The sequence below is a fragment of the Cotesia glomerata genome, linkage group LG5 (assembly GCF_020080835.1).
Source record: "Cotesia glomerata isolate CgM1 linkage group LG5, MPM_Cglom_v2.3, whole genome shotgun sequence".
NCBI classification, from domain to species: domain Eukaryota; kingdom Metazoa; phylum Arthropoda; class Insecta; order Hymenoptera; family Braconidae; genus Cotesia; species Cotesia glomerata.
Genome location: NC_058162.1, coordinates 25,247,538 through 25,273,613, shown reverse-complemented (window position 1 = coordinate 25,273,613; position 26,076 = coordinate 25,247,538). Strand labels below are relative to the sequence as shown.

At 28.9% G+C, this 26,076-nt stretch overlaps 2 protein-coding genes across 2 annotated transcripts; both read right to left on the bottom strand.

The window, feature by feature from the left end:
• Positions 1-44: 44 nt before the first annotated feature.
• Positions 45-4,765, bottom strand: LOC123264685 (GTP-binding protein 128up). The gene is made up of 7 exons (XM_044728103.1): positions 4,571-4,765; positions 4,185-4,484; positions 1,997-2,236; positions 1,767-1,935; positions 1,562-1,691; positions 388-510; positions 45-164 (listed from the first exon to the last, which is right to left on the bottom strand). The coding sequence occupies exons 1-7, from the start codon at positions 4,610-4,612 to the stop codon at positions 62-64; spliced, it is 1,107 nt and encodes a 368-aa protein (XP_044584038.1). The 5' UTR covers positions 4,613-4,765; the 3' UTR covers positions 45-61.
• A 2,251-nt stretch (positions 4,766-7,016) lies between these two features.
• LOC123266160 (surfactin synthase subunit 1-like) lies at positions 7,017-25,085 on the bottom strand. Its single transcript, XM_044730189.1, has 16 exons — positions 24,955-25,085; positions 24,763-24,888; positions 23,244-23,454; positions 22,703-23,175; positions 21,123-21,300; positions 20,845-21,066; positions 17,808-18,037; positions 17,572-17,725; positions 14,927-14,946; positions 14,722-14,847; positions 13,324-13,534; positions 10,228-10,697; positions 9,991-10,168; positions 8,987-9,208; positions 8,688-8,917; positions 7,017-7,245 (listed from the first exon to the last, which is right to left on the bottom strand). The coding sequence occupies exons 1-16, from the start codon at positions 24,973-24,975 to the stop codon at positions 7,081-7,083; spliced, it is 3,237 nt and encodes a 1,078-aa protein (XP_044586124.1). The 5' UTR covers positions 24,976-25,085; the 3' UTR covers positions 7,017-7,080.
• Positions 25,086-26,076: the final 991 nt, after the last annotated feature.

The following is a 26,076-nucleotide window of genomic DNA, read 5'->3' as shown; positions in this document are numbered from 1 at the left end:
TTGATGGTGATAGGTCAAGACTTGTTTCATTGATAATATTTTTAGGTGTTATCATTGTCATTCAGACTTTCTTTACAACTTGTACAACATCTTCGTCGCTTAGGACGTGATCTTTTCCGACTTTTTGGGGCTGGTGTTTTACTGACGATCCCCAGACCAGCGCGCTGAAAAATTATTTTTGTTATTCAAAATTTTTGACATCAATTTTAGCAATAAGGTAAAAGCCACAATAGATGATCAGGTACCAGTATATGATCATCTATGGGGATTGTACCTTACTTAAAATTTTTATTAATTTTTAAGTATAAAATTGCTTATGATCCAAAATTTTATGATAAAAATTTAAAATTTTTATAAATAAGATTATTTTTGTAAATGGAAACTTACTATTTAAATTCCTTAGCAATAGATCGATGGAGTTTGTTACAGAAATCTTCAACAGTTCGTCTTTCTTTATTCAACACAACAGGCGAATTGTAATCAGGAAGCTGACCTTTCGGTTTAGTGTAACTAGAAGAAATATTAATTGATAATAGTTATCTATATTAGTAGATAAGACTATCGACTTTTTCAAAGATATAAGCTCATCCCGACATTACACTCATTGAGACCTTTCATTTGAGTACCCATATCAATTTTTCATATATTTATATATTTCACAAATACTATATATATAAAATATATCAAAAATACCATGTGGGTATTTGAATGAAAAGTTTCGATAAGTGTAACATCGAAATGAGCTTATATCTTAAAAAATGTTAATAATTAAGAAATGACCTTGTATCTTGTGAACTATTGACATTTTTAAAAATATAAGCTCATCCTGACATTACACCTATCGAGACCTTTCATTTGAGTACCTACATCAATTTTTCATATATTTTATAGATTTATATATTTCACAAATACCATATATATAAAATATATAAAAAGTGTCATGTAGGTACTTAAATGAAAGGTCTCGATGAGTATAACATCGAAATGAGTTTCTTTCTTAAAAAATGTCAATAATTAAGAAATGACCTTGTATCTTATGAACTATTGACATTTTTAAAGATATAAGCTCATCCCGATGTTACACTCATCAAGATCTTTCATTTGAGTACCCACATCATTTTTTCATATATATATATATATATATATATATATATATATATATATATATATATATATATATATGAAAAATATATCAAAATGCATGTGGGTACTTAAATGAAAGGTCTCGATGAGTATAACATCGAAATGAGTTTCTTTCTTAAAAAATGTCAATAATTAAGAAATGACCTTGTATCTTATGAACTATTGACATTTTTAAAGATATAAGCTCATCCCGATGTTACACTCATCAAGATCTTTCATTTGAGTACCCACATCATTTTTTCATATATTTATATATATTATATATATATATATATATATGTATATATAAAAAATATATCAAAATGTATGTGGGTTCTCAAATGAAAGCTCTTGATGAATGTAACATCGGGATGAGCTTATATCTTTAAAAATGTCAATAGTTAAAAAAGTACAGTGCAATTTAACAAAAGTTACTTACATTCTAACAAGTTGGAGATAATCCCACATTTTTTCCAGTAAATCATCAAAGTTCCATTTATGATGAGCAGAAATTGGAACACAGTGAGGAATTTTATAAATAACATCTAGTTCTTCGATACTTATTTGATCTATTTAATCATAATAATTATTATAAATTAATTACTGATGAAAAATAATTTTTTCTACTAAAAAAAAATAACTACCTATTTTATTCAGTAAATAAATGCAGGGTACGTAAACACGGTTGCCTTCAATGACATCAATGAGATCATCAGCACTGGCGTCGTATCTCAAAGTAATATCGGCATTATGAATTCTGTACTCAGACAAAATTGATTTAACAGTATCTAAGTCAAGTTCTGACTGTGTACACTGGAATTTAATTAAGTTATTAATATAACTGGTTAATTTATTTAGAAAAAAGGAAACGTACCATAGTTTGTAAGTTTACACCTCCTTTTTCTTTCTTCCTGAATGTTATATTAGGTGGTTGCTTATTCAGTCTCAGACCGAAACCTTCTAACTCGTGCTCAATGAGCTTCTTGTGCCCTAGAGGTTTCAGTACGTCCAGGACTATGAAGATTAGACTGCAAGTACGTGCCACTGCTATTACTTGTCTACCTCGACCTTTACCATCTTTAGCGCCTTCAATGATACCGGGTAAATCTAAAAGCTGAAATTATTTTATTTATTAAAAAAAAATATTTTGGAGTCAAAATTATTTTAATAATATTAAATAAAATGCAATTTTAATTAACAAAATTTATTATGATAAGTATTTAGGCTGGATTTGAAGATGCTCTATCTCTAGATACATAATAAAGAAATGATATTGTATCTTGTGAACTATTGACATTTTTAAAGATATAAGCTCATCCCGATGTTACACTCATCGAGACTTTTCATTTGAGTACCCACATCAATTTTTCATATGTTTTATATATTTATATATTTCACAAATATCATATATATAAAATATATAAAAAAAGCCATGTCGGTACTTAAATGAAAGGTCTCGATGAGTGTAATATCAAAATGCGTTTATATCTTAAAAAATGTCAATAATTAAGAAATAACATTGTATTTTGTCAACTAATGATATTTTTAAAGATATAAGCTCACTCCAACATTACACTCATCGAGACCTTTCATTTGACTACCCACATTAATTTTTCATATATTTTATATATTTATATATTTCACAAATACCATATATATAAAATATATAAAAAATGCCATGCGGGTACTCAAATGAAAGCTCTTGATGAGTGTAACATCGAAATGAGCTTATATCTTAAAAAATGTCAATAATTAAGAAATGACTTTGCTATCTTGTCAACTAGTGATATTTTTAAAGATATAAGCTCATCCTGATGTTACACTCATCGAGACCTTTCATTTGAGTACCCACATCAATTTTTCATAAATTTTATATATTTATATATAGTATATATATGTATATATATATATAAAAAAATATATCAAAAATGTCATGTGGGTACTCAAATGAAACCTCTTGATGAGTGTAACATCGAAATGAGCTTATAACTTAAAAAATGTCAATAATTAAGAAATGACTTTGCTATTTTGTCAACTAATGATATTTTTAAAGATATAAGCTCATCCTGATGTTACACTCATCGAGACCTTTCATTTGAGTACCCACATCAATTTTTCATAAATTTTATATATTTATATATAGTATATATATGTATATATAAAAAAATATATCAAAAATGTCATGTGGGTACTCAAATGAAACCTCTTGATGAGTGTAACATCGAAATGAGCTTATAACTTAAAAAATGTCAATAATTAAGAAATGACTTTGCTATCTTGTCAAATAATGATATTTTTAAAGATATAAGCTCACCCCGACATTGCACTTGTCGAGACCTTTCATTTGAGTACCCACATCAATTTTTCATATATTTATATATATTATATCTTTAGAATATATATAATATATATATGTATATATGAAAAATATATCAAAAATGCATGTGGGTACTCAAATGAAAGCTCTTGATGAGTATATCATCGGGATGAGCTTATATCTATAAAAACATCAATATTTAAGAAAGTACAGGGCAATTTAACAAAAGTCATTGTTTAATAAAGTAAAATTTTATTTATTTATAGTTCACAAGTCACAGCAGTCACGTAGTGACTGCAAGGTTGCTAATTTAATTGTTAAACAAATTAATGTGAATTAATTTAGCAGATATTTAATAAGTTAAAAAAATTTTTTAACAAATAAAATATGGTAAAAAAAAATTGTCTTGTAGAAATTAAAAATACAATTTTTTAAAAATAATTTGTTTGTTAAAGAAAATAAAAAAATTGTCAAGTGACAGCCAAATTTAATGTCATAAGTTAGCCAACCTTTTCAATTTTTTTAGAAATGAAATTTTTTTATAATTTTCTCAATAAAAAAAATTCTAAAAACTTTTAGACGTCTGTTAGCTTAATTTTCATAAATATTTTGCTTTTTTAAAAATTAAAGTTAATTAAAATAATTATTGACATAAATTTTAATACAAATTTTTATAAAAAAATTATCAAATATTTGCTAAATTAATTTTCATAGCTAACTTTATTATTTCAATCTTTATATCTACCTGAATTTTAGCGCCCTTGTATTTAATACAACCAGGAACAGTTGTCAGTGTCGTAAACTCATAAGCTGCAACTTCGGAATAAACACCAGCCAAAGTACTCAGCAGAGTAGACTTCCCGACACTGGGAAACCCAACAAACCCAATCCTAGCATCTCCAGTCTTAGCGACTTCAAAGCCCTGTTCTCCGGCACCTCCGCCGCCTCCTTTTGGAGTTATCAGCTCGCGTCTCAATTTAGCAAGCTTTGCCTTCAGAGTTGCCAAGTGACCTGACGTAGCTTTATTTTTTTGCGTGCGGCTCATCTATCAAAAAAGTTTATAGAGTGTAAATAATTTTTAAAAATATTTTTAATTATTAACATTGTAATTTTAGGTCGTCTCTAGGTTACCTCCGACTCGATGGCCGCAATTTTCTCCAGTATTGTACTCATCTTGGATTTTTATTTATTTTAAACTCCCGGTATTTATATTCACTATAACAATTATTTTTTTCCGACAATTACTTATCTCAATAATAACATTATAATTTTTATTATTTATTATTTATTACACGTGTCCGCAATTATTGTGCGGTTGGAAACTGAAAAGAAGTAAATGAGCATAATAATGAAGTATGTGCTGCCATCTAGCGGCTAAATTTTGTAAGTATTTTTTTACCAGTTCATGATATTGCATGAAAATTAATTTAACAGCTGTTTAATAATTAAAAAAAAATAAATTATAGCAAAACAAATTTCAATTTAGAAATTAAAAAAAATTAAAAATTTAATTTTTTTTAAATAATTTTTTGGAAAAAAATAAAATTTTAAAATGGCTGCTAACTTAACTGTCATGCGCAGTTCTGAGAATTTTAAATTGAAAAACGGTCAAAAGTCTAGACTCTTACAATTAATTATAATTATTTATAATCAAAGTAATAAAAAAAATTTTTAAAGGTATTAATTGTAAAAAAAAGAAAAAAAAATTTTTTTTATTTGTTAAATTGATTTCTTTTAAAATTCTATTTTAAATATGAAAAGTTTCCGCGTAAAAGTCGTTGCGACGCCATTTTGTATTGTCACCGAACAAAAAGACGGGAACAAACGTACTGAGTGACGTTTCGCGTAATTTTTGTTGATTTTTTATTGTTGTCACGCGTAATTTTTGTTTAAATAATGTTTTTATCTAGTAAATAATGAGAAGATGATTTAAATTATAAATAAAAATGATTTAATTAGAGGAAAGTTGATGATACTCAAGTTAGCCGACATTTTTGACGTTGTGATTTTTTTTTAATTTATTAAATTAGAACTAAAAAATATTTTTTTTAAATTGCACTTATGATTTTTCAGGTTTTTTACCCACGAAATTTTTTTATTTATTTATTTTTAATAATTTTTTTAAGGAAAAAAAAATTATAAAAATGTTGGTTAACTTAATCTTCATAGAAAGTTGATGCTCCAAATTGATGGTTTGGTGTCGCTTCATCAATCTTTGTGCTGTTTTGAGTGTTTCGGTAAATTGAGTGTCAAATAATAAGTGTTTTATGAAAGTTGTTGATTAGTTATGTGTTAATTATTAGTGAGTGATTATTATTATTATTATTATTATTATTTTTGATTAATGTGCTGAATGATGAGAAGTGATCAAATCGGATACTTCAAGAACTCAAAATGGATACATGAAGAAATGAATCATCTGTAAAGCTGAATCTTAATCTTCAAGGTATTTTAAATTTATTTAATAAAAATAATAATAAAGTTAGCCAACATTTTTAATTTTTTTTTATTTATTAAGCTGGAACTAAAAAATATTTATTAAAAATTAATGAAAGTTAAGTTAGCCGACAGTTAAAAATTTTATAAAATTTTTTTATTGAAAAAATAACTACAAAAAAAAAAAAGAAAAAAAATTGTCAATTGTTAAAAACTTGAAAAACTGTAATATTTTTTTGTTCTGATTTAATTATTAAAAAAAATTAAAAACGTCGACTAACTTTAGTATCATTAAAAATTAATGCCGTTATTTTAGCAAATATTTGATATTATTGACAAATAAATTATTGCAAAAAAAATTGACATGTAGAAATTTCAAGAAATTAAAAATGCAATTTTTTTAAAAATAATTTTTCAAAATAAAAATGCAATTTTTTTAAAAATAATTTTTTAAAACAAATTTTTTTTTAATTTTAGGTTTCAAGTAATTCAATAAGCATCAGTAAGTGCTAGTTAAAAAGTTTTTAGTTTTTTTATGAAGTTATCGGTATATTTTTAGTCAGTGATAAAAATTAGTAGTAAGTGTAAAGTGTGTAAAGTAAAAAGTGTTTATTAATTAAAACTTTCTCAATGGATTACATGAAGAACTCCAAATGGATTAGACGAAGAACTAAAAAAAATGTCGTGCTGAATCCTGAAGGTAAGTAAAATTAGTATTACAATTAAAAATCTAATTTACAATCCAATAAAAAATCAGGGACTATATTTTCTAGACATATTAATTCTAAATGAAAATTTTAAGTACACTGATAGAACGATTTGTTTATAGTTAAAAATAGTTGTTAATATTTAACAAATCATTTATTAGAGCCCACTTTTTAGTCCTTAACAAATATTTCTTAGTATTTAAAAAGATTGAGTAATATTGAATGAAGGAATATCAGATTTATTAAATACAAACAAATCATTTTAAAGACTAAGAAATATTTGTTTGATACTAAAAGTGGTCTTCAATAAATGATTTATTAACTATTAACAAATATTATTTAATACAAATAAATCCTTCTATCAGTGTAATCAACTATTTTTATTTAAATAATTGAAGGAATAAGGAAAGAAAAAGCGGTAAGATAAAAATGAATAATTTTTATCCAATTATATTTATCAAAAAATAGTACTTAAAGTACAATAATACTACAAAAAATTCATGCTTTCTTCGCCATATTTTTTGCCATCGCTCGAAGTTCTCTTTTAGAAATTTTCTTTGAAATCGTATAAGGCATCTTGTCCAAGAAACAAATACCACCGCGGAGTTTCATTCTATCCTGTAAATTTTTCTCTACAGCCTCATGAATTTCAGTCTCGGTAACCTGGAACAAAAATCGCAATTATAAATAAAAATGAGTAAAAAAAATACTACTAAAGTTAGCCGAAATTTTTAATTTTTTAATTTCTTTTTATTTATTAAATTAGCATAAAAAAATATTTTTAAAAATTATACTTAAAGTTTTTCAAGTTTTTTGCAAGTTTTTCTCTTAAGAAAAAATTTAAAATATTTTTAAATGTCTGCTCATTTTCTTTGTAACGTTACATTTTATGTAGTGTTACAGTAGTAGTATATTTGTGTTATATCGTGAGTTTTATTGTGTGAGTACGGTAATTTCGGAATATTGGGAACTATCGTGAGAGTGTGCTTGTGAGATAGTTGTCTCGAGGATATCGAGCTGCACTGCGGAAAAGTGACCGATGTAACGTGTCTCCCGGTCAGTTACCGATGACTGAACTTAGGTTCAGCCTCTTGGAGCGAGGTGATTATCGCGGAGGAGCGACTGAAATGTCGTCGCCCCGAAGTACGGGAGTTTGGCAGGCTCATGCGGTAGCTTGCGGTTGACAGGCCTCGATTGCTGGATGCTCGAGGGTAGTCGCGAGTACTGTCAAGGCTCCCAGGGGAGCGGAATCGCTGGTAGGTCTGGGACACTAGTTGTGTGAGTGGGAATGAGTGTGGAGTTTGTATGTCTGGGAGTAGCGTGAAAGTGAGTTGAGCGCATGTAGCTAATGGTATGAATGTAGTAGGGGTACGGTGAGAGGCAGTCTGGCTGGAGTAGTGAAAGAGTAAGGTTTGGTTTTGTGTGGAAGTCCAGCTTGGGACCAGATTAAAGAAGGGTCTGGCTTTGGGTCCTCGTGGAGGACGGACGTGCCGTCGCTGCTAGGCAGCGTTAGTGATATACCGTGAAGGGAGTCAGTTACGAGCTCTCGTAGAGTGAGCATCGTGTTTGAGAGTCGAGTTGGTCTCTCGTATCGTAGCTGGCGTGCCTCACGCTTGCTATTTTCGTAGACAATGGCCTGAGCTATAGTCTTTGTTTCGTGTTCGTTTGGGACTGCTTCCGCGATATATTTTAATATCGATTTATTTTATTTTATCGGTTAATAAAGTTGGGTGTTAGTTCGAAGTACCGATTATGGTACTAGGTATCGTTTAGTCCCGTTTTGTAAAGAAATTGCTTCCTCTGAGAGACCGAATCACGACCCTCTCTCCATAACCTGCATAACTGAGCGACACCGAGGTATTCCGTTACCGTCGAGGCTGCTCTTGGTCTTCTGGGAACATAAAAATTAAGTTATCGTTTCCCTCTTGCCGATACCGGTGAAACAAAAGTCGGCTGGCGCCTGTCGGGGTTCCTGGGGATCGAGAGGTGGCTGAGATGGACGAAGTGTAACGTAGTGAATTATGAGTTACCGTGAAAATTTACCGCCTGAGAAAATCTACGTTACATCTTAAAAAAATTGTAGCAAAGAATTCTAGAAAACTAACCTGCATCCCAGGAACTCTGGTTACAAAAGCCATTGGAAGTTCTAGATCTTCAAAACTTGGCTTTGCAACAACAGCTACTTCAGCGATCCCTGGAAGCTCTTGTATCACATTTTCAATAGCTGCTGGGGGCACATGATGAAGGCGATATTTTATCAGCTCTTTTATTCTTTCAACAATGAAAAAATCGCCGTCTTCGTCGTAGTATCCTAAATCTCCAGTGTGGTACCATCCTAGAACCAAAAAATGCTATTTTATTCTTCTCTTGAAGCTTAGGGGATAATTAAATACTCGCAATGTACCTTCAGAGTCAATAACTTCTTCAGTAGCTGTTGGGTTGTTCCAATAGCGAGTCATTAGCATCAGAGTTCTGCAACACAACTCGCCTTGTTCATTTGGTCCCATGATTCTATTCGTTTCAGGATCAACCACTTTCACTTCTGTGTTGAAGAATACTTTTCCGCAGGAAGTTAATTTTGGAGCGTCGACTTTTCCACCTGTTGCAGCTCCGCATTCCGTGCTTCCTAATCGAATGAATTGTATGACGTCTAATTTAATATTCTAGTAAACTTTACAGAGTTCTATAATTACTTAAAGAGTTTTTAATTTTATAAAATTTAACTGGAAAAGAGTAAAATATTTTTTTTTTAATTTCACTTTTGCTTTGAGATAATTATTTTTAATTCAATAAATTCACTCATTAATTTAAAAAATACATTTTGAAGAAAAAATTTATTTTGAAACAAATGTAGCAATGCTCTAATAAAAAATTAATTTTATTTTTTAAGTAAAGAAATAAAAATTTTTTTCACAGTATAATTTTTTGATGACAAAAAGTTTCCTAGATTTGAAAAAAAAAAAACCAATTTTAAACAATTTGCAAATTTTCATTCAAAATTATTTTTTTTTTCTAGAAAACTATTTCTTCTGCTAAAAAATAAAATTTTTTTTAATTTCCAATAAATTAATTTTTTGTCATAAAAATGCTCATTTTTTTCAAAAGAAATTTTTTCTCTAATTGTAAAACAGTTTTACCAAAAAATCTGAATTTTAAATTTAAAAATTTTTTTAATTTATAAATTCTTTAAATTTACAAATTTCATTATTTTGAATCGAGTCCAGAAATTCACAAATTAAATAAAATTTACTTAAAATAAGAACAATTTTTTACTTCAATATTTTTTACTTGATTTAAAATGATCAAAATTTTCAAAACGATATTTTTGATCCAAGATTTTTTCTCTCAAATCAAATTTTTTTTTACGAGTGAACTCTCGTATAATATTGATAAATTAAAAAAAAATACCATATGCAACATAAATGTCTGCATTCTTAAATAAACTTTTCAAAGCTTCAATGACCTCTTTGATAGCAATTCCTCCTCCATAACTCACAATCTTCAGGGAAGATACATCATACTTCCAAGCTTCTTTAGTTTTGCTAAACCTATTAGCTGTGCTCGCTCCCATGGACATCCTCGTAACCTAAAACATTTTTTCTCAATTAAAGTCTCCCACTTTGCAAGCAAAAAAAAAAAACAAACCTTATATTTTTCAACTAGTCTGCAGGCGTCTTCTTCGCTCAAATTATGATAAACAATCATGGTGGCTTTGGCCATAATTGACCGAAAGACTGCTAGCAGCCCTGACATCCAGCAAAGCCCGGAAAACCAGAGAACAATTTGCGGTGTAGTGTCAGGCCGGTGGTAACTTATCATACTAACGAATGATTGATAAGTGTGCAAAGCTCCCTTGGGGTAGCTCGTTGTTCCCGAGGTGTAAAGAATAATCATCGGGTCCTCGGCTTCTATCTTGGTGCATTCAAATTTATTTACTTCTTCAGCGCTTGGAGCTTTTAGAATGTCTTGGAAAGGCATGTTGAATTTTTCACTGAAGAAGACTACTGGCAGAGAACTTTCCATTTTTTTTAGCGCTTTGATTATTGTTTCTGCGTTGTCTTCGTCGCAGAAGAGGACTTTTGGGTTAGTTGTTTTTACAAAATACATTACAAGGTCTGTTTAATAGAAAAATTGTTTGATTAAAAATTAACAATTAAAAATTATGTTTAATAATTATTAGAAACTAGACGACCCGGTGAACTTCGTATCACCTACATATATTTGTGAAAAGTATAGTCAAATCTTAATACAAAATTCTTATTTACATTCAATGCACTATAGTTATACACGGGAAAAAATTTCTGGGAAAAATTACGATACAACTATTGTAAAGCTGGACTATACTTTTATTACTATTAATTGTCAAATATTTTAAAAGAAAAAATACTATTTATTCATGAAAAAATACGATATTACTATTGTAAAAAGTAAGAGATGAAAATTTCCAGTGCTGCCTCTGTATCTATCCAATAGAACTATAGCAAATTTTACAATAGTTGAATTGGAATGTTTCTCAATTAATGTGAGTGATGGCCGTGCACAGCTCTAGACTCCGAGTTTATGTAAATGTTAAAGGATGTGTAGTGGGTCTTAGTTTACCTCGGATAGCGTAGAGGGAGAGTCTCTGGCTGCCAACACAGAGTTCTGGGTTCGAATCCCAGATAGCACGAAAAAGTCGGCTTCTTTTTTCGATTACTGGACAGGTACCAATTAGTCCAACCTTCTATCTCTCTCCCTCCCTAATATTTCTTTTAAAAAAACCAACTGTGAATTTTTACAATAGTTGAATTGTAAAGTTCACAAACACATATTGTATAATTTGCTCTATAGTATTCGACTTTTTAGAACTCTTGCTAGTCTTATTTGTTGGATAAAATTTACAATAGTAGATCGTAAAAATTACTAAATGAGAAGTATAGTCTACCGTTACTATTTTATTTAGTAAAAATTACAATAGTAAAATAGTAAAAACTCCTTCAATTTTCTTTCCGTGTACACTTAATCAATTTAAAGTTTTTTGATGGACTACATTTTTTATCTTTTTTGCGGTGCGTAAATATATAAAGATGATGGTTTTTCGATTCACGAACACAGGACGTATAATTTCCCATGCACGAAACAGGAAAATTCCGATTTGATTCCGCAAATTTTCAACGACTGGTCCGGCGATTTATTTATGATTGTCAGTGCGGTTTGAACGTGAGATAGCTTGTCCCACATCTCATTAACTTCGATGACCTTAGTCAGGTCGTCTTCTCCTTGGTATTTTGAAACAATAACAATAAAAAAGTTCTTGCGCACTGACAAACTGATGATAGATTTTATTAATTGGCTTGAAATTAATAATCAAGTGTTTGAAAAATGCATTCATTTTTAACCGCAATCATAAAATCGATTAATTAGTTATGTGATCAGCAAAAATAACATGTATGAACTATTCTTAGTCCGTTAACTGAATAACTACATGTCATGTTAAATTATGAAAACCTTACAATGACTTTTTCCCCGCTGCCAAAGAGACGATTGTTGTAAGGAAATTTTTATTAAATGTTATTGAAGTTTAATAGATATGTCCTAAATTTCATGTCTCAAAAAGTCCTAGTTTATGAACAAAAACATTTTTTTACATTCTATACTCACCACTCTGATACAACCTACGTATCAATTGAATTATCACGAAATTCGTTTTTAGTTGAAATCTAATCATTGAATAAGAAAAATATTTAACTCGGTTGACCTTGAAGGCCATCCCTGTAATATCCTGTATCTCTTGAGGTTCTTTAAATTTTATATGTAGGAACTGTATTTGAAGAACATGAATTTTTTGACAATTAATACCCCCGAACTCTTATATGGGGGAGGAATTTCGTAAGATCCTATTCGAGATGATTTTTACATTATAAATAAAAGATTCCTACAAAACTTCGACTCCATAGAAACTATTGTTTGGAAATGATAGTTTTTCATAGCTAACGCCCCCGCAATCCCTTTTGAGGTTAGAATTTGATAAAATCCACTCTTAGCTGAACTTAACATCATACACGAAGATTCCTACTAAATTTTGAGTCTGTAAAAGTTACAGTTTGAAAATGAAAAGTTAACATTCTACCACCCACCCCCGCAATCCTTATTGGGGGTGGGTTATAGTAAAATCCGCTCTCAGATCATTTCCGCATCACATATGGGAGATTCCACCTAAATTTGCCGTCTGAAGGATCTACAATTTGAAAGTTAAAAATTTTCATTGTTAATATCTACCCCCGCAACCCCCTGTGGAGCGAGCAATCGTAAAATTCGTTCATAGATTATTTCTATATCTCTTACAGAAGATTCCTACCAAATTTGGGAACTGTAGGAGCTATAGTTTAAGAACGGGAATTATTCATTGTTTACGCCCCCGTAATCCCCTTTGGGGGAGGATTTTTTAAAAATTTTTTTACATACAAACCTTCGCCTAACAATTCTGAAGGCAACAAAACAAAATTTAGCTCAATCGGTCCAGCCGTTCTCAAGTAATGCGTGGACATACATGCGGCATTTTATTTTTATTTATATAGATAAATTTATCGAAAGTTTTAATGTATAATCTTAAATTTAAAATTTTTAACTTAAAAAAATTTCTGCATTCCTTAAAAAAAAAATAAAATTTTTTAAAATTAGTTTCTTGATTTAAGATTTTTTCTCTTGAGCGAGATGAAAAAAAATTTCTTAAGACTAGATTAAAAATTAAATAAAAAATACCTTCATTTAAACAACTGTCCCACCAGGGGTTGGAAATGGCTCCCAAATAAAAAGAAGCTATCATTGGAATGCAACTATCCATATGATTATTCGAACACAACCCAACGACATCTCCACGACCTACTCCAAGTTCTTTCAGCCACAATGCGCATCTGATACTTCTGTCGCCCATGCATTCATAAGTGTCCTTTTTCCCACTTGCGCCATCAATCTGCAGAAAAATTATATTATTAAGAGAATAATTAAGAAATGACCTTGTATCTAATAAATTATTGCTATTTTTAAAGATATAAGCTCACCCTGACACTACACTGATCGAGACCTTTCATTTGAGTACCCACATCAATTTTTCATATATTTTTTATTTATTGATATATTTTACAAATACCATATATATAAAATATATAAAAAATGCCATGTGGGTACTTAATTGAAAGGTCTCGATGAGTGTAATATCGAAATGAGTTTATATTCTCAAAAATGCCAATATTTAAGAAATGACATTGTATCTTGTCAACTATTGATATTTTACAAAATATAAGCTCACCCCGATGTTACATTCATCAAGACCTTTCAATTGCGTACCCACATCAATTTTTCATATATTTATATATTTCACAAATACCATATATATAAAATATATAAAAAATGCCATGTGGGTACTTAATTGAAAGGTCTCGATGAGTGTAACATCGAAATGAGTTTATATCTTAAAAAATGTCAATATTTAAGAAATGACATTGTATCTTGTCAACTATTGACATTTTACAAAATATAAGCTCACCCCGATGTTACATTCATCAAGACCTTTCAATTGAGTACCTACATCAATTTTTCATATATTTTATATATTTATATATTTTACAAATAACATATATATAAAATATATAAAAAATGCCATGTGTGTACTTAATTGAAAGGTCTCGATGAGTGTAATATCGAAATGAGCTTATATCTTAAAAAATGTCAATAATTAAAAAATTACATTGTATCTTGTGAACTATTGACATTTTTAAAGATATAAGCTTATTACCCTATATATAAGAAATGAGTTTATATTCTCAAAAATGCCAATATTTAAGAAATGACTTTGGATCTTGTAAACTATTGAAATTTTTAATGATATAAGCTCATCTCAATGTTACACTTATGAAGACCTTTCATTTGAATACCCACATCAATTTTTCATATATTTATATATATGTATATATGAAAAATATATCAAAAATGCATGTGGGTAAAAACGTTAATATTCAAGAAAATACAGTGCAATTCAACAAAAGTCACTATTTAATAAAGCAAAATTTTATTTATTTATATTTCACAAGTCACGGTAGTCACATGGTGACTGCAAGTTTGTTAGTTATTCTCAATAAATTAATATTAATCACAAATTACCTGTGCAACGAAATCAGGAAACTTTTTAAACTGAGCGTAAATTTTTTCACCAATTTTAAAAAATCCTTCTGGCAAACTTATTTTAAAACCTTTCCAAATCCTATCCACACAAACCGGCTTTGGTATCTGTAATTATCAATTAATTAATAAAACACAATATTGTTTAAATTAATTAAATAAAAATTAACAATATTTTTCTACTCACTTCTCGAGTTTGCTGCTTCGCTGCCATGTCAGTAGCGTTTCAATTAGCGAGACAGTTTAATTAAAAAACTTTCAATGCTCGGTCGTCAGAAATAACTCGTCACTCAAGACAGATACAGTTCACGATACAGTTATCTTGCTTTTTATTTTATATTTTATTATCGTGCAAAGTTGTACTAATCTATAAGATAATTATTCATTATGATTTTAATATTTGTACTTTTTTTTTCCATATCTTTAATAGTACGATGATAAAACATGATTTTCTACAAACAGCCACCTCTTTATAAAATTTGAATTACTAGCAGAATTTAATCATGCGCAACATAAATTTATATTGTTTAAGTTAGATAGTGTTTATTTTTTATTGTAAAATCCAGTTAAATATTAATTGGATGATAAAAGTAAGTAATGATAACGATAACTCGTAAATGAAAACATATTAAGGTCAGAACAATGATTTATTTGTATGCAGTTTTTTACGAGATTAAATAATTATTATCGAGAAAATTGAGAATTTAAAAGAAAAAAATTTTATGCACATTTTTATCGCGAATGCAATTTTTTCATTAAGGCGATCCACGCGAAGTAGTCAAATTTTTTAAAACTTCCTGAAAATTTGTAAATTCAATCTACGTAGCCTAATAATTAATAAAAAAATTAAAAAACAGATTTCCGGGATATTTAATGAAATAATTAGGTTTGAAAATTGTAATTTTTACATGTGAATGGAGATTCCACCAGCCGTGTATTTGGTTAAGAATTTAATGCAATTAATGATTTTAAAAAAATATTATTTTCATTGAATTTGATTGAAAAAATAATAAGCTTGTATTACGGAGATATTTTATATTTTTTATGAAAAATCACTCGGAACTTCCGTCCTTAAAGTCGGATTGTTTTTTTAAAGGAGGCATTCCATAGTGACTGGTGGGACATTTGACTCTGGAATTCCATTAATTATAACCTACACGGAAAAAAAATCCTATGAAAAATTACTATAGTAACATCGTAATTCAGGACTAGACTTTCAGTATCTCGATTTTTACGATGCTGCCGTCTACAGAATACAATTTGAACTATTGAAAATTACGATGTTATTCAGTAAATTTTTTTTCCGTAAGAGCAAGTGAATAAGGACGCATACTATACGTTTTAATAAAAGAGAGACAGAGTCTAGTAGTTTGCGACGCCACCACCGAAAGATGACCAGCTACTGTAATGAGGGTCTTATTATGCGACTGAACAGAAACTTCAGATAATCCCTCCGATAGCGTGAGGGGATAAACCTTAGACTTGAGGCGGAGAGGACACCGGGTTCGATTCCTGGATACATAATTATTTTTTCGGTGACCTAAACTTCTTTTTAATTTGAGTGATAGAAATTTACGATGTTGCATGGTATAAACTACGATGTTTGAGTTCTGGTCCGGCACTGCAATATCCTACACTAAAAATTACGTATGTTTTCATTGTAATTTTTCGTACAATTTTCTTTCCGTGTATAATTATGTGAATGAAATTTATACTATAGTAAAATTTATCTTATAATATAGAAGAATAACTAATTAACAACATTCCTTTGTCAAAAACCTCCATTACTTTTTAAGTTTCTCGTAATTATCATTTGACTGAGTGTGACTGGTGGGACTAAGAAAAATCCTTCTCTCTTACCAAAGGTATACTTAAAGTCCAATTTCAGTTCGACCACTAAACTGAAAAAAAATACTTCCCTCTCAATACTAAATTTATCCTACAAATATTCAATATTATGAAGAATTAAACTGATTACCCACGTAGAAACAATTAAAAAAATTTGTTTTTATTGTGACTGGTGGGACAGACATTTGTGACTGGTGGGACAAGTACAAAATGTCTACATCAAGTTGTTTATTAAAAAGACTTTTATATTATTTCAACCTTAGAAACATTATTGTTTATATATTTAACTATAAATTATTTAGGATAATTAAAAAACACAAATAAAGGATTTAGCATGCTGACAACACGATCTTGATAAACTTAGGTGTTAATTAATAACGAACATAAACAAAATTTGTTCTTAAAACTATAATAATAAGTATGTTAGTTAATAACAAACATAAAATGAATTTGTTGTTAAAACTATTAAAACAACATTTGTCCCGGATACAAGTTAGTTAGGCTGAAAAGTTACTAGGAGAGAAAAATCGATTTTCTTATTGATTATAAAAAATTTTTTTACACATTAGTAAGATATAAACTTTAAATAATAAATTAGAATTAATTAGAGAAATTTAAAAATTTTAGTCATTTTCCTATAGTCATTCTTTATACTAAGAGGGTACTTGAATCTCCTTAAAAAAAAATAAATTCATAGTTTAATCAAAAAGTTTGGCGAATCCAAAAGTGCACGCTCATTTGTTCGATAAAAAAAAATACTTAATGTTTTGAAAAAATACTTTTTTTTTTAATTTTATTTTAAATATTACTTTCCTTTTTTTTATTTAAATATTACTTTTGCAATTTGCTATTTTTTTTTACTTTTTCAATACAATTTCTTATTTATTTATTATTTATAAATATATTGTTAAGCACTCTCTGATGCTTCGCTGAGTCGTGCAATAGAATGATATCTAAGAAAATTTAAAATAAAATTTATTGTCTAACAAATAGTTTTCGCCAAAGCGTAAAGTCGATGCTTAGCAATTTTTTTCGAAGGTGTACATGGCATTTTATCTAAAAAACAAACACCGCCTAAAAGTCTAACTTCGTTTGATAGATTTCTTTCTACAAATTCGATTATTTCCTTCTCCGTAATCTGAAATCGATAATTACAATTAAAAGTTATGAATATTTGTATTTATTGTTTGGAATGAAAATTTTTTAGTGTCAAAACTTGCATGCATTCCAGGAATTTTTGTGACAAAAGCCATTGGAATTTGGTAATGTTCAAAGCTTGGCTTAGCAACGACGGCTACTTCTGCCACTCCTGGACACCCTTCTATCACGTTTTCGACAGCTCTTGGTATTACATTAAATAAGTAGCATCTTATAGAATCTTTAATTCTGGTTTCAATGAAGAAAACCCCGGCTTCGTCATGATATCCCAAATCTCCGCTGTGGTACCATCCTGAAATAAAAAATATTCTTTTAGTCTGATTCGGGAAAAATCGGTAAAATAATATACTGAGAAAACAGGAGAGTATAGAATACACCTGCAGGACGAGAGCCATCAAGTACTGGGAAGATATACTGGTAATGAAAGAGGGTAGATGGCCGAAAGTATGTCTGATGGAGGAGATGAGATGTATTATCAATAACAGACCCACGAAATGGGGATGCAAAGTGATGGAGAGACTACAAGAGATGGAGACTAGAGATGGAAGTTTGTCATTGGATCTGGGAGGGAGGTAAAGAGGAAGCAGTAATAAGGAAGCTAAATGAAGGCCTCAATAAATGGTAGAAACAGGAGCTAGAAAAAGAATGGTGGAAGATCGTGGACTCGGAATACAACCCGCTATACAAAGAAATACTTCCAGGCCCAAGAGGAGGGAAATATTTAAATGAAGAAGCTGAGAATAAAGAAGACAAAGAGACCTGGGCCAGACTCAGGTGTGGAAACGTAGGTAGAGCGAGGAAAGGCTTCAAAGAATGGAGCTGCAGGTTATGTGGAGCAGCCACAAAGAATCTAGAGCATATATTCAGCTGCAATGAAATAATGAAGCTACAGAAGAAGCGGGTTGCAGAGTATATACACGCATAAAAAAATTTTGTTAAGATAACCTAAGATATGTTGTGGTAACAAATGAATTTGTTAATATAGGGATAACAAATTATAAGTTAAAATAACAAAATTTAGGTTATAACAAAGTTATTGATATGTTATAACAACAAAACAGTTTCGTTACTATAGCAAAATCTTTAAGTTGATTCGACAAAATCCTTTAGTTGGTATAACAAATTTTTTTGTTGAAACAGCAAAAAATTATGCTATTAAAATAACAAAGAGACATTATTGGAGTAACAAAGACAATTTGTTAAAGTAATTAAGAAAATATATAATTTAAAAATATGCTATAATCAGTTTTAGCTGATTTGGAAAATATTTTAGCAACAAATTAGTTTGTTTATTGCACCAAAATCATTTTGTAATAGCAACAAAGTCATTTTGTGACAGTAAAAAAATGATTTCGTTAGGGCAACAAATTGATTTTGTGAATTAACAAATTGGTTTGTTAGTACAACTTGAAACATTTTGTTAATGCAACTAATGGATTTGTTGCTATAACTACACTCATTTGTTACCAGAACAAATTTTTTAGTTATCCCGTCTTTTGTTATTTCAACAAAATTGTTTTCTCATCTCCGGGCGGAAAGCGTCAATTTTCCTCCCGCTGCGCTAAACGAAAATGCCGCTTTCCGCCTCCGTCGAGGAGAAAAATAGTATACACACCACGGGCAGTAAATAAGAAAGCCTCAGATCTCATGTTTATTGACCTCGGCTTCGCCTCGGACAACAATTACATGTGATCTGAGACATTTCTTATTTTACTGCCCTAGATGTGTAATATACTATTTATCAAATTGGAAAGGGGAAAAACTAGAAAATGAGTTGCGTTGGCCAGTAATAGAAATGTTGAGAAGACTAATGATTTAAGAGGTTTGTGAGTATATTAGGAAAGTAGAGAGTAAATGGAGAGAGAGAAACTGTTAAAGTGAGGGGAGAAATGTGTGTATGAGTGTATATCTGGTCATTATGATTTAAGACTAAAGATTAAAATATAATGTATAGTAGACTGTAAGAAAATTAATGTATCAGTAACATGTGTGATAACACAAAGTGTATTAAAACCATGTAAAATGTTGTAAGGAAAATGCAAATGCTCTAAGAGTATGCATTGAAAAATAAATAATAATAATAATATACTGAGAAAACAGTTTGTTTGATTTAAATTCGTAGATTTATTAAAAATAACTTAAAAATACGTATTTAATATGAACAAATTTTTTTGATTTAAATTTGGATTACTTTCAACTAAATACTATTTTTTTTTGGTTTATTTGATTGAATTCGCCCATTTACTTCATTCAAATAAGATTTGTTAATAGTTAACAAATCTCGTTTGAAATAAATCATAAGACGTTTGTGTCGCTACTGTCGCTATTTGAGTTATCGTAATTTTAATACCTTTATTCTCGCCTGTTATAATTGAGTAACTTTGTATGTATACATAAATTTTTGATGAATTTAATAATGAAAAAAAAACTATAAAAATCCAACTCGGATCTAATAATTTTAGTTTATTAGAAGATACCCAAATATAAATTATATAAATAAACTCATCCTCATTGCTTTGATAACCCTAAAAATATGTCAGATATTATTTACTATATTACAGAATTTCTCCGAAATTTTTCATCAAATCAATTTTTTTGTTTCAAATTTTTTATAGAACTCAAAAAACAACATCGATCGCCGCCAATCGCGTGAAAATCGGTTTATTTATTCAAAAGTTACAGCAGTTTGAAAATTTTAAAAATCGTGTTTCATCGAATTTTGATAAGATTTTTGAGCTCGAAGAGCTCAAAAACGTCATAAGTACAATTTTAAGCACACAGTAAAAAATTTTTGCGTCATTGCGTCAAAAAATTATGTGTTAAAAATTTTTGTGTTAAATATTTAACACTTTTATGTGTAAATTTAACATTAATTGTGTTAAATTAACACAGAAAAATGTTAAATTAACACAAAAAAGTGTAAAATATTTAACATAAAAATTTTTAACACAAAATTTTTTGACGCAATGACGCAAAATTTTTTACTGTGCACCTAGGTATGGAATTAGCGGGAAGTTGCAGGGATGGCCTTCAGGGTCAACCGTTTTTCTAATTTTTTTTTCAGTGTATATTTATTAAAAAATTATTACAATAACATACCATCTGAATCGACGATTTCTTCAATTTTTGCTGGATTTTTCCAGTAACTAATCATTAATTTCGGACTTAGGATGCAGAGTTCCCCTTTTTCATTTGGACCCAAAATTTTATTAATAACTGGATCGATAACTTTGATTTCTACGTTGAAAAATACTTTTCCGCAAGAGTCAAACTTATCAAATCTTGTTGACCCAATTGTCGCGGTACCAACTTCGGTAGCACCTATAAATTTTTAAAAATGAATAAAAATCTAAAAAATAAATAAAGATCAAAGATACCGTAACGAGCAGAAATATCCGCGTTCTTGAACAATCTTGGTAACATTCTTATAGTTTGTCCATTGGCCGCTGCACCGCCGTAAGATACCAGTTTAACCGATGATAGATCGTACTTTTCTATGTCTTTTATTTTAATGAATCTATTTAGTATTGGTGTTCCCATCCATAGTCGAGTGACCTACATCATTTTAAATAATTATTGTTTGGTAATTATATATTGTGAGGTTCAAATTATTTTTAGCTGTAGAAAAATCCTCGCTAATTTCACTACATTAGCGGGATAGTTATAAATTTTATGTCAAATCAAAAAATCTTCATTTTATATTTTTAAAAAATTTTACCGATTTCTATCTTTAATCCGTCTAAGAGTCAAAAATATTAATAACAATGAACCATTCTGAACGTTGTTTTTGAATCAAGTATTTTTCTCTTGATTCAAGTTAATTTTTTTTTTTCAGAGCATTTAATGTAAAGTACCCAGTACTTGAACACTTATAAAAATGGGACCAGTACTTGAACAGACTTTTCGAATTGTTATAATACAAAATCCGTAAATTTATTATGAGTAATATGCGCATATAATAATTATTAAATGATACAGTAAATGATTTCTGTAAGTTTTTTCAATTATAAATCAAAACAATTATATTTTTATTATCTTAAAAGTTGACATGTTGAGAATTGCCGATGGATGCTATTTTTTTCATCAAAAAAGTACTAAATCGTAAACCGAACAATCAGTAAAAAAAACGGTATATCATCATTTTAAGTAAAAAAAAAATTGTATTATCAAATGAAATAGTATTTTCTAAATAACATATATTTTTTGCAAAGACATAAACTATAATTTTTATATTAAATTTTAGCGTTCAACTATACCTCGAAATTTTCAAAGCGGTACCCATAACCTGAACAGGTTGAGGCCGTATAATTTTAACAGCACTATAACCTCTAATAGGTTTATAGACTAGTGATCAGCATTGTAATTTGTATTAATTACTGCAATTTAAATAAGTTTTATGACTAAAAATTAGTGTAGTTAAAAATTATTGAACGTTTTAAATAGAGTTTTTTTTATTTATAATTGAAAATTTGCTTTGTCATTCATAAAAAATGTAATTAAAAAATTAAATACAAATATTTATCATTTTTAAATGAACATATTAAATATTCACAGTATTATTTTTAATATCATTCAATAATATTTTATATTTGTTTTGATATTTCAATAAAACGTTGAAAATTTTTGGTGTGCCTATTGCCATATGTTTCATTAGTTCAACTACTGCTCCCGGAGTGTTCAATTACTGCGGCTTGTCAGAATTGATTGTTCAACTACTACTCCTTTCATAGTCTTTTTTAAAAACGTCGTCAAAATATAAATAATCAATTATCTGCGTTATTTTGCGCTTCAATCAATTTAAAATTGTTTATATTTTCATAAAAATCACTAATTTGAACTAATAATTACATCTTTATATATTAAAAGTAGGGTCAAATATGTTTTACTTTGAAACATGTTCAACTACTGGGTACTTTACCTTAACTATATTAAAAAAAAATTTTTTTATCTAAATGACCTTATACTTCTCGATGATTTTACAAGCATCTACTTCTGCCAAATTATCGCTAACAATCATGGTAGCTTTAAATATTATCGACCTTAATACCGTCCTAGTCCCAGATATCCAGCAGAGTCTAGAAAAATAGAGATCTATCGACGGTATGCCATCATCCGCGTAATATCTGAGCATATGAGCAATAGAATGATAAGAGTGCAAGACCCCTTTCGGAAAACCTAACGTTCCAGAAGTGTAAACTAAAAAGACTGGGTCTTTCGGTTCCACTTTCGTACATTCAAATTTCTCTACATCTTCATTAGTTTGCGTTTTCAGTAAATCCTCGAAAGATAAATAACCATTTTTTCTTCCAAAAATTACAATTTGTAACGAACATCGCATCTTAGTTATTGTTTTAATTATTACGTCTGCAAAGTTTTCGTCGATGAATAAAACTTTCGGCTGGGCCGTTTCGATTAAATTCTTCACGAGTTCTGTTGAGTAAAATTATTTTTATCCGATGGTTGTTAATTATTATCAAATCGAATTATAAATAACAAACCTTCGTCTAAACAACTGTCCCACCAGGGGTTGAAGATGGCTCCGATGTAAAAAGAAGCATACACAGGTATGCAACTGTCCAAATGGATTTTTGAACAAACACCAACGACATCTCCAGGAGAGACTCCTTGTTTTTTGAGCCACAATGCGCACCTTATACTTCTATCGCCCATACTTGCATAAGTGTCTTTTCTTCCCGTAATTCCATCGATCTAAAACACAAACTTTTTGTAAGTGATCAAAGTTTAATCTATATTATTAAGGGAATAAGCAAAATTTCGTGGCCAGTGTATTTACATGATTAGATGGGTTTTTATGGTTAAATTTGGTATCGATCAAAAAGTCTTGACCTGGAGTTGTGCCTTTTCAAGATCTCATATCATTCTCACTAATAGTCAATTTATAATGATAAGCATTTCGGCTGCATTCGAAAATACTCTATCAATAGATACATAATTAAGAAATTACCTTGTATCTTGTGAACTATTGAAATTTTTAAAGATATAAGCTCATCCCGATGTGACACTCATTAAGACCTTTCATTTGATTACCCACATCAATTTTTCATATATTTATATACATTATATATATGTATATATGAAAAATATATCAAAATGCATGTGGGTACTCAAATAAAAGCTCTTGATGAGTGTAACATCAGGATGAGCTTATATCTTAAAAATGTCAATAATTAAGAAATTACATTGTATCTTATCAACTATTGACATTTTTGTGGATATAAGCTTATCCCGAACTTACACTCATCAAGACCTTTCATTTGAGTACCCACATCAATTTTTCATATATTTTATATATTTATATATTTGACAAATACCATATATATAAAATATATAAAAAATGTCATGTGGGTACTCAAATAAAAGCTCTTGATGAGTGTAACATCGGGATGAGCTTATATCTTAAAAAATGTCAACAATTAAAAAATGACCTTGTATCTTGTGAACTATTGACATTTTTAAAGATATAAGCTCATCCCGATGTTACACTCATCAAGACCTTTCATTTGAATACCTACATCAACTTTTCATATATTTTATATATTTTACAAATACCATATATATAAAATATATAAAAAATGCCATGTGGGTACTTAAATGAAAGGTCTCGATGAGTATAACATCGAAATGAGTTTATATCTTGAAAAATGTCAATAATTAAGAAATTACATTGTATCTTATCAACTATTGATATTTTTGTAGATATAAGCTCATTCCAACATTACACTCATCAAGACCTTTCATTTGAGTACCCACATAATTTTTTCATATATGTATATTTATTATATATATGTAGATATGAAAAATATATAAAAATGCATGTGAGTACTTAAATGAAAGATCTTGATGAGTGTAACATCGGGATGAGCTTATATCTTTAAAAACATCAATAATTAAAATAGTACAGTGAAATTTAACAAAAGTCATTATTTAATAGTGCAAATATTTATTTATTTATATTTTACAAGCTAGTTAAATTATTAAATAATCTTATTAACATACCTGTCCAACGAAATCTGGGTACTTTTTGAACTGATTAAGTATCCTTTCTCCAATTTTGTAGTATCCATCGGGCATTTCAACTTTCCCGCCTTTCCAAATTCCATTTTCATAAGTTGGTTCAGGAATCTTTTATAATAGATCAAAGTTAATAAATTTTTTAGTTTTTAATGCCGTAGTCAAAAAAATACTTACTTGAATTATTTCTTCAGACATGTTAGCAGCGTTGTAGTTTTAATTTTGAAAAGTACAACTTTGGCTTATCTAAACTCAATCTGTGGCTTATATACTATTTCTAATTAGCTACTGCGCAAAAAATTTCTGTGCAAGCATTTGTTGGAAGTTGACAAACAAGTTTTTTTATTTTTATGGAGGGTAGAGCAGAGATAGACTTAATGAATTATAGCTTAATTAGCAGCTCGCCTTGAAAAACATGATTTTTTTTATCACTATAGCAATTATATTAGTATTTATTTCTGTGTAACATGCTTATTGATAGTTTTTTTTTTTTTTTTTTTTTTTTTTTTTCATTAAATCGTTCTTTAGTAAAAGAAAAACAAATTTATTAGTGAATAATGATGATGTGCAATAATTAGATAAGGAGGTATGTAAAAAAAAAGAAGTTATAAAACGACTTTTTAATAAGATTTCTTTCTTAGTGATCAGCTTTGTTGTTCAAAAATCAATTAACAATCATTATCACTTTGAGCTTTAAAATTTGTAATTAACAGAGCAAAAATTAACAGGTGGTAATTAATTGTCACATATTTTAAAGAGAATAAGGTAAAGCCCTAATTATTGTCAGGGGTCTAAATATTGACACCATAAATCATTTTTAAATATATTTAATCATGTGTAATAAGAATAACTATCATATAAATTTTTATTAAATTCTAATTAATTAAAAAATTGAAAAAAAATTACTTTCAGTTCAAAATATTGAATATTAATTATTAAAAAAAAAAATAAAGTTACCACCAGTTCATCAAACCAGCTTACGAACGTTTATTTTTTTAACAATTTTGATTAGAAAAGCATTTTTTTAAATGCCGAGTTTAAATTCATTTCTTCATCTAATAATATCATCTTTTTTTTTTTTTAATTAACAATATATGAAAAAATTATAAAATTGAATACTCAAAATTAATTGTATGCTTTATAATATTTAAATAATGGGTGTCAATAACTAGTTGATAGTTTTTAAGTTGAATCTCATATTGACAGCCATTCGACAGCGCTATCACGCCTTTTTTTGACTTTAAACTAAAAAAATTAACTGTAAGAGTTTGAACTCTTCTGATTCAATAAATTATTTTT

Coding starts and splice junctions, on each gene's coding strand:
- LOC123266160 (XM_044730189.1), bottom strand. CDS start 24,975: ATGTCTGAAGAAATAATTCAA. Junction 21,067..21,122: donor GGATATTTCTGCTCGTTACG/GTATCTTTGATC, acceptor AAAAATTTATAG/GTGCTACCGAAGTTGGTACC. Junction 10,169..10,227: donor GACTAGTTGAAAAATATAAG/GTTTGTTTTTTT, acceptor AAAATGTTTTAG/GTTACGAGGATGTCCATGGG.
- LOC123264685 (XM_044728103.1), bottom strand. CDS start 4,612: ATGAGTACAATACTGGAGAAAATTGCGGCCATCGAGTCGGAG. Junction 1,936..1,996: donor GTGTAAACTTACAAACTATG/GTACGTTTCCTT, acceptor ATTAAATTCCAG/TGTACACAGTCAGAACTTGA. Junction 511..1,561: donor TATCTCCAACTTGTTAGAAT/GTAAGTAACTTT, acceptor TATTTCTTCTAG/TTACACTAAACCGAAAGGTC.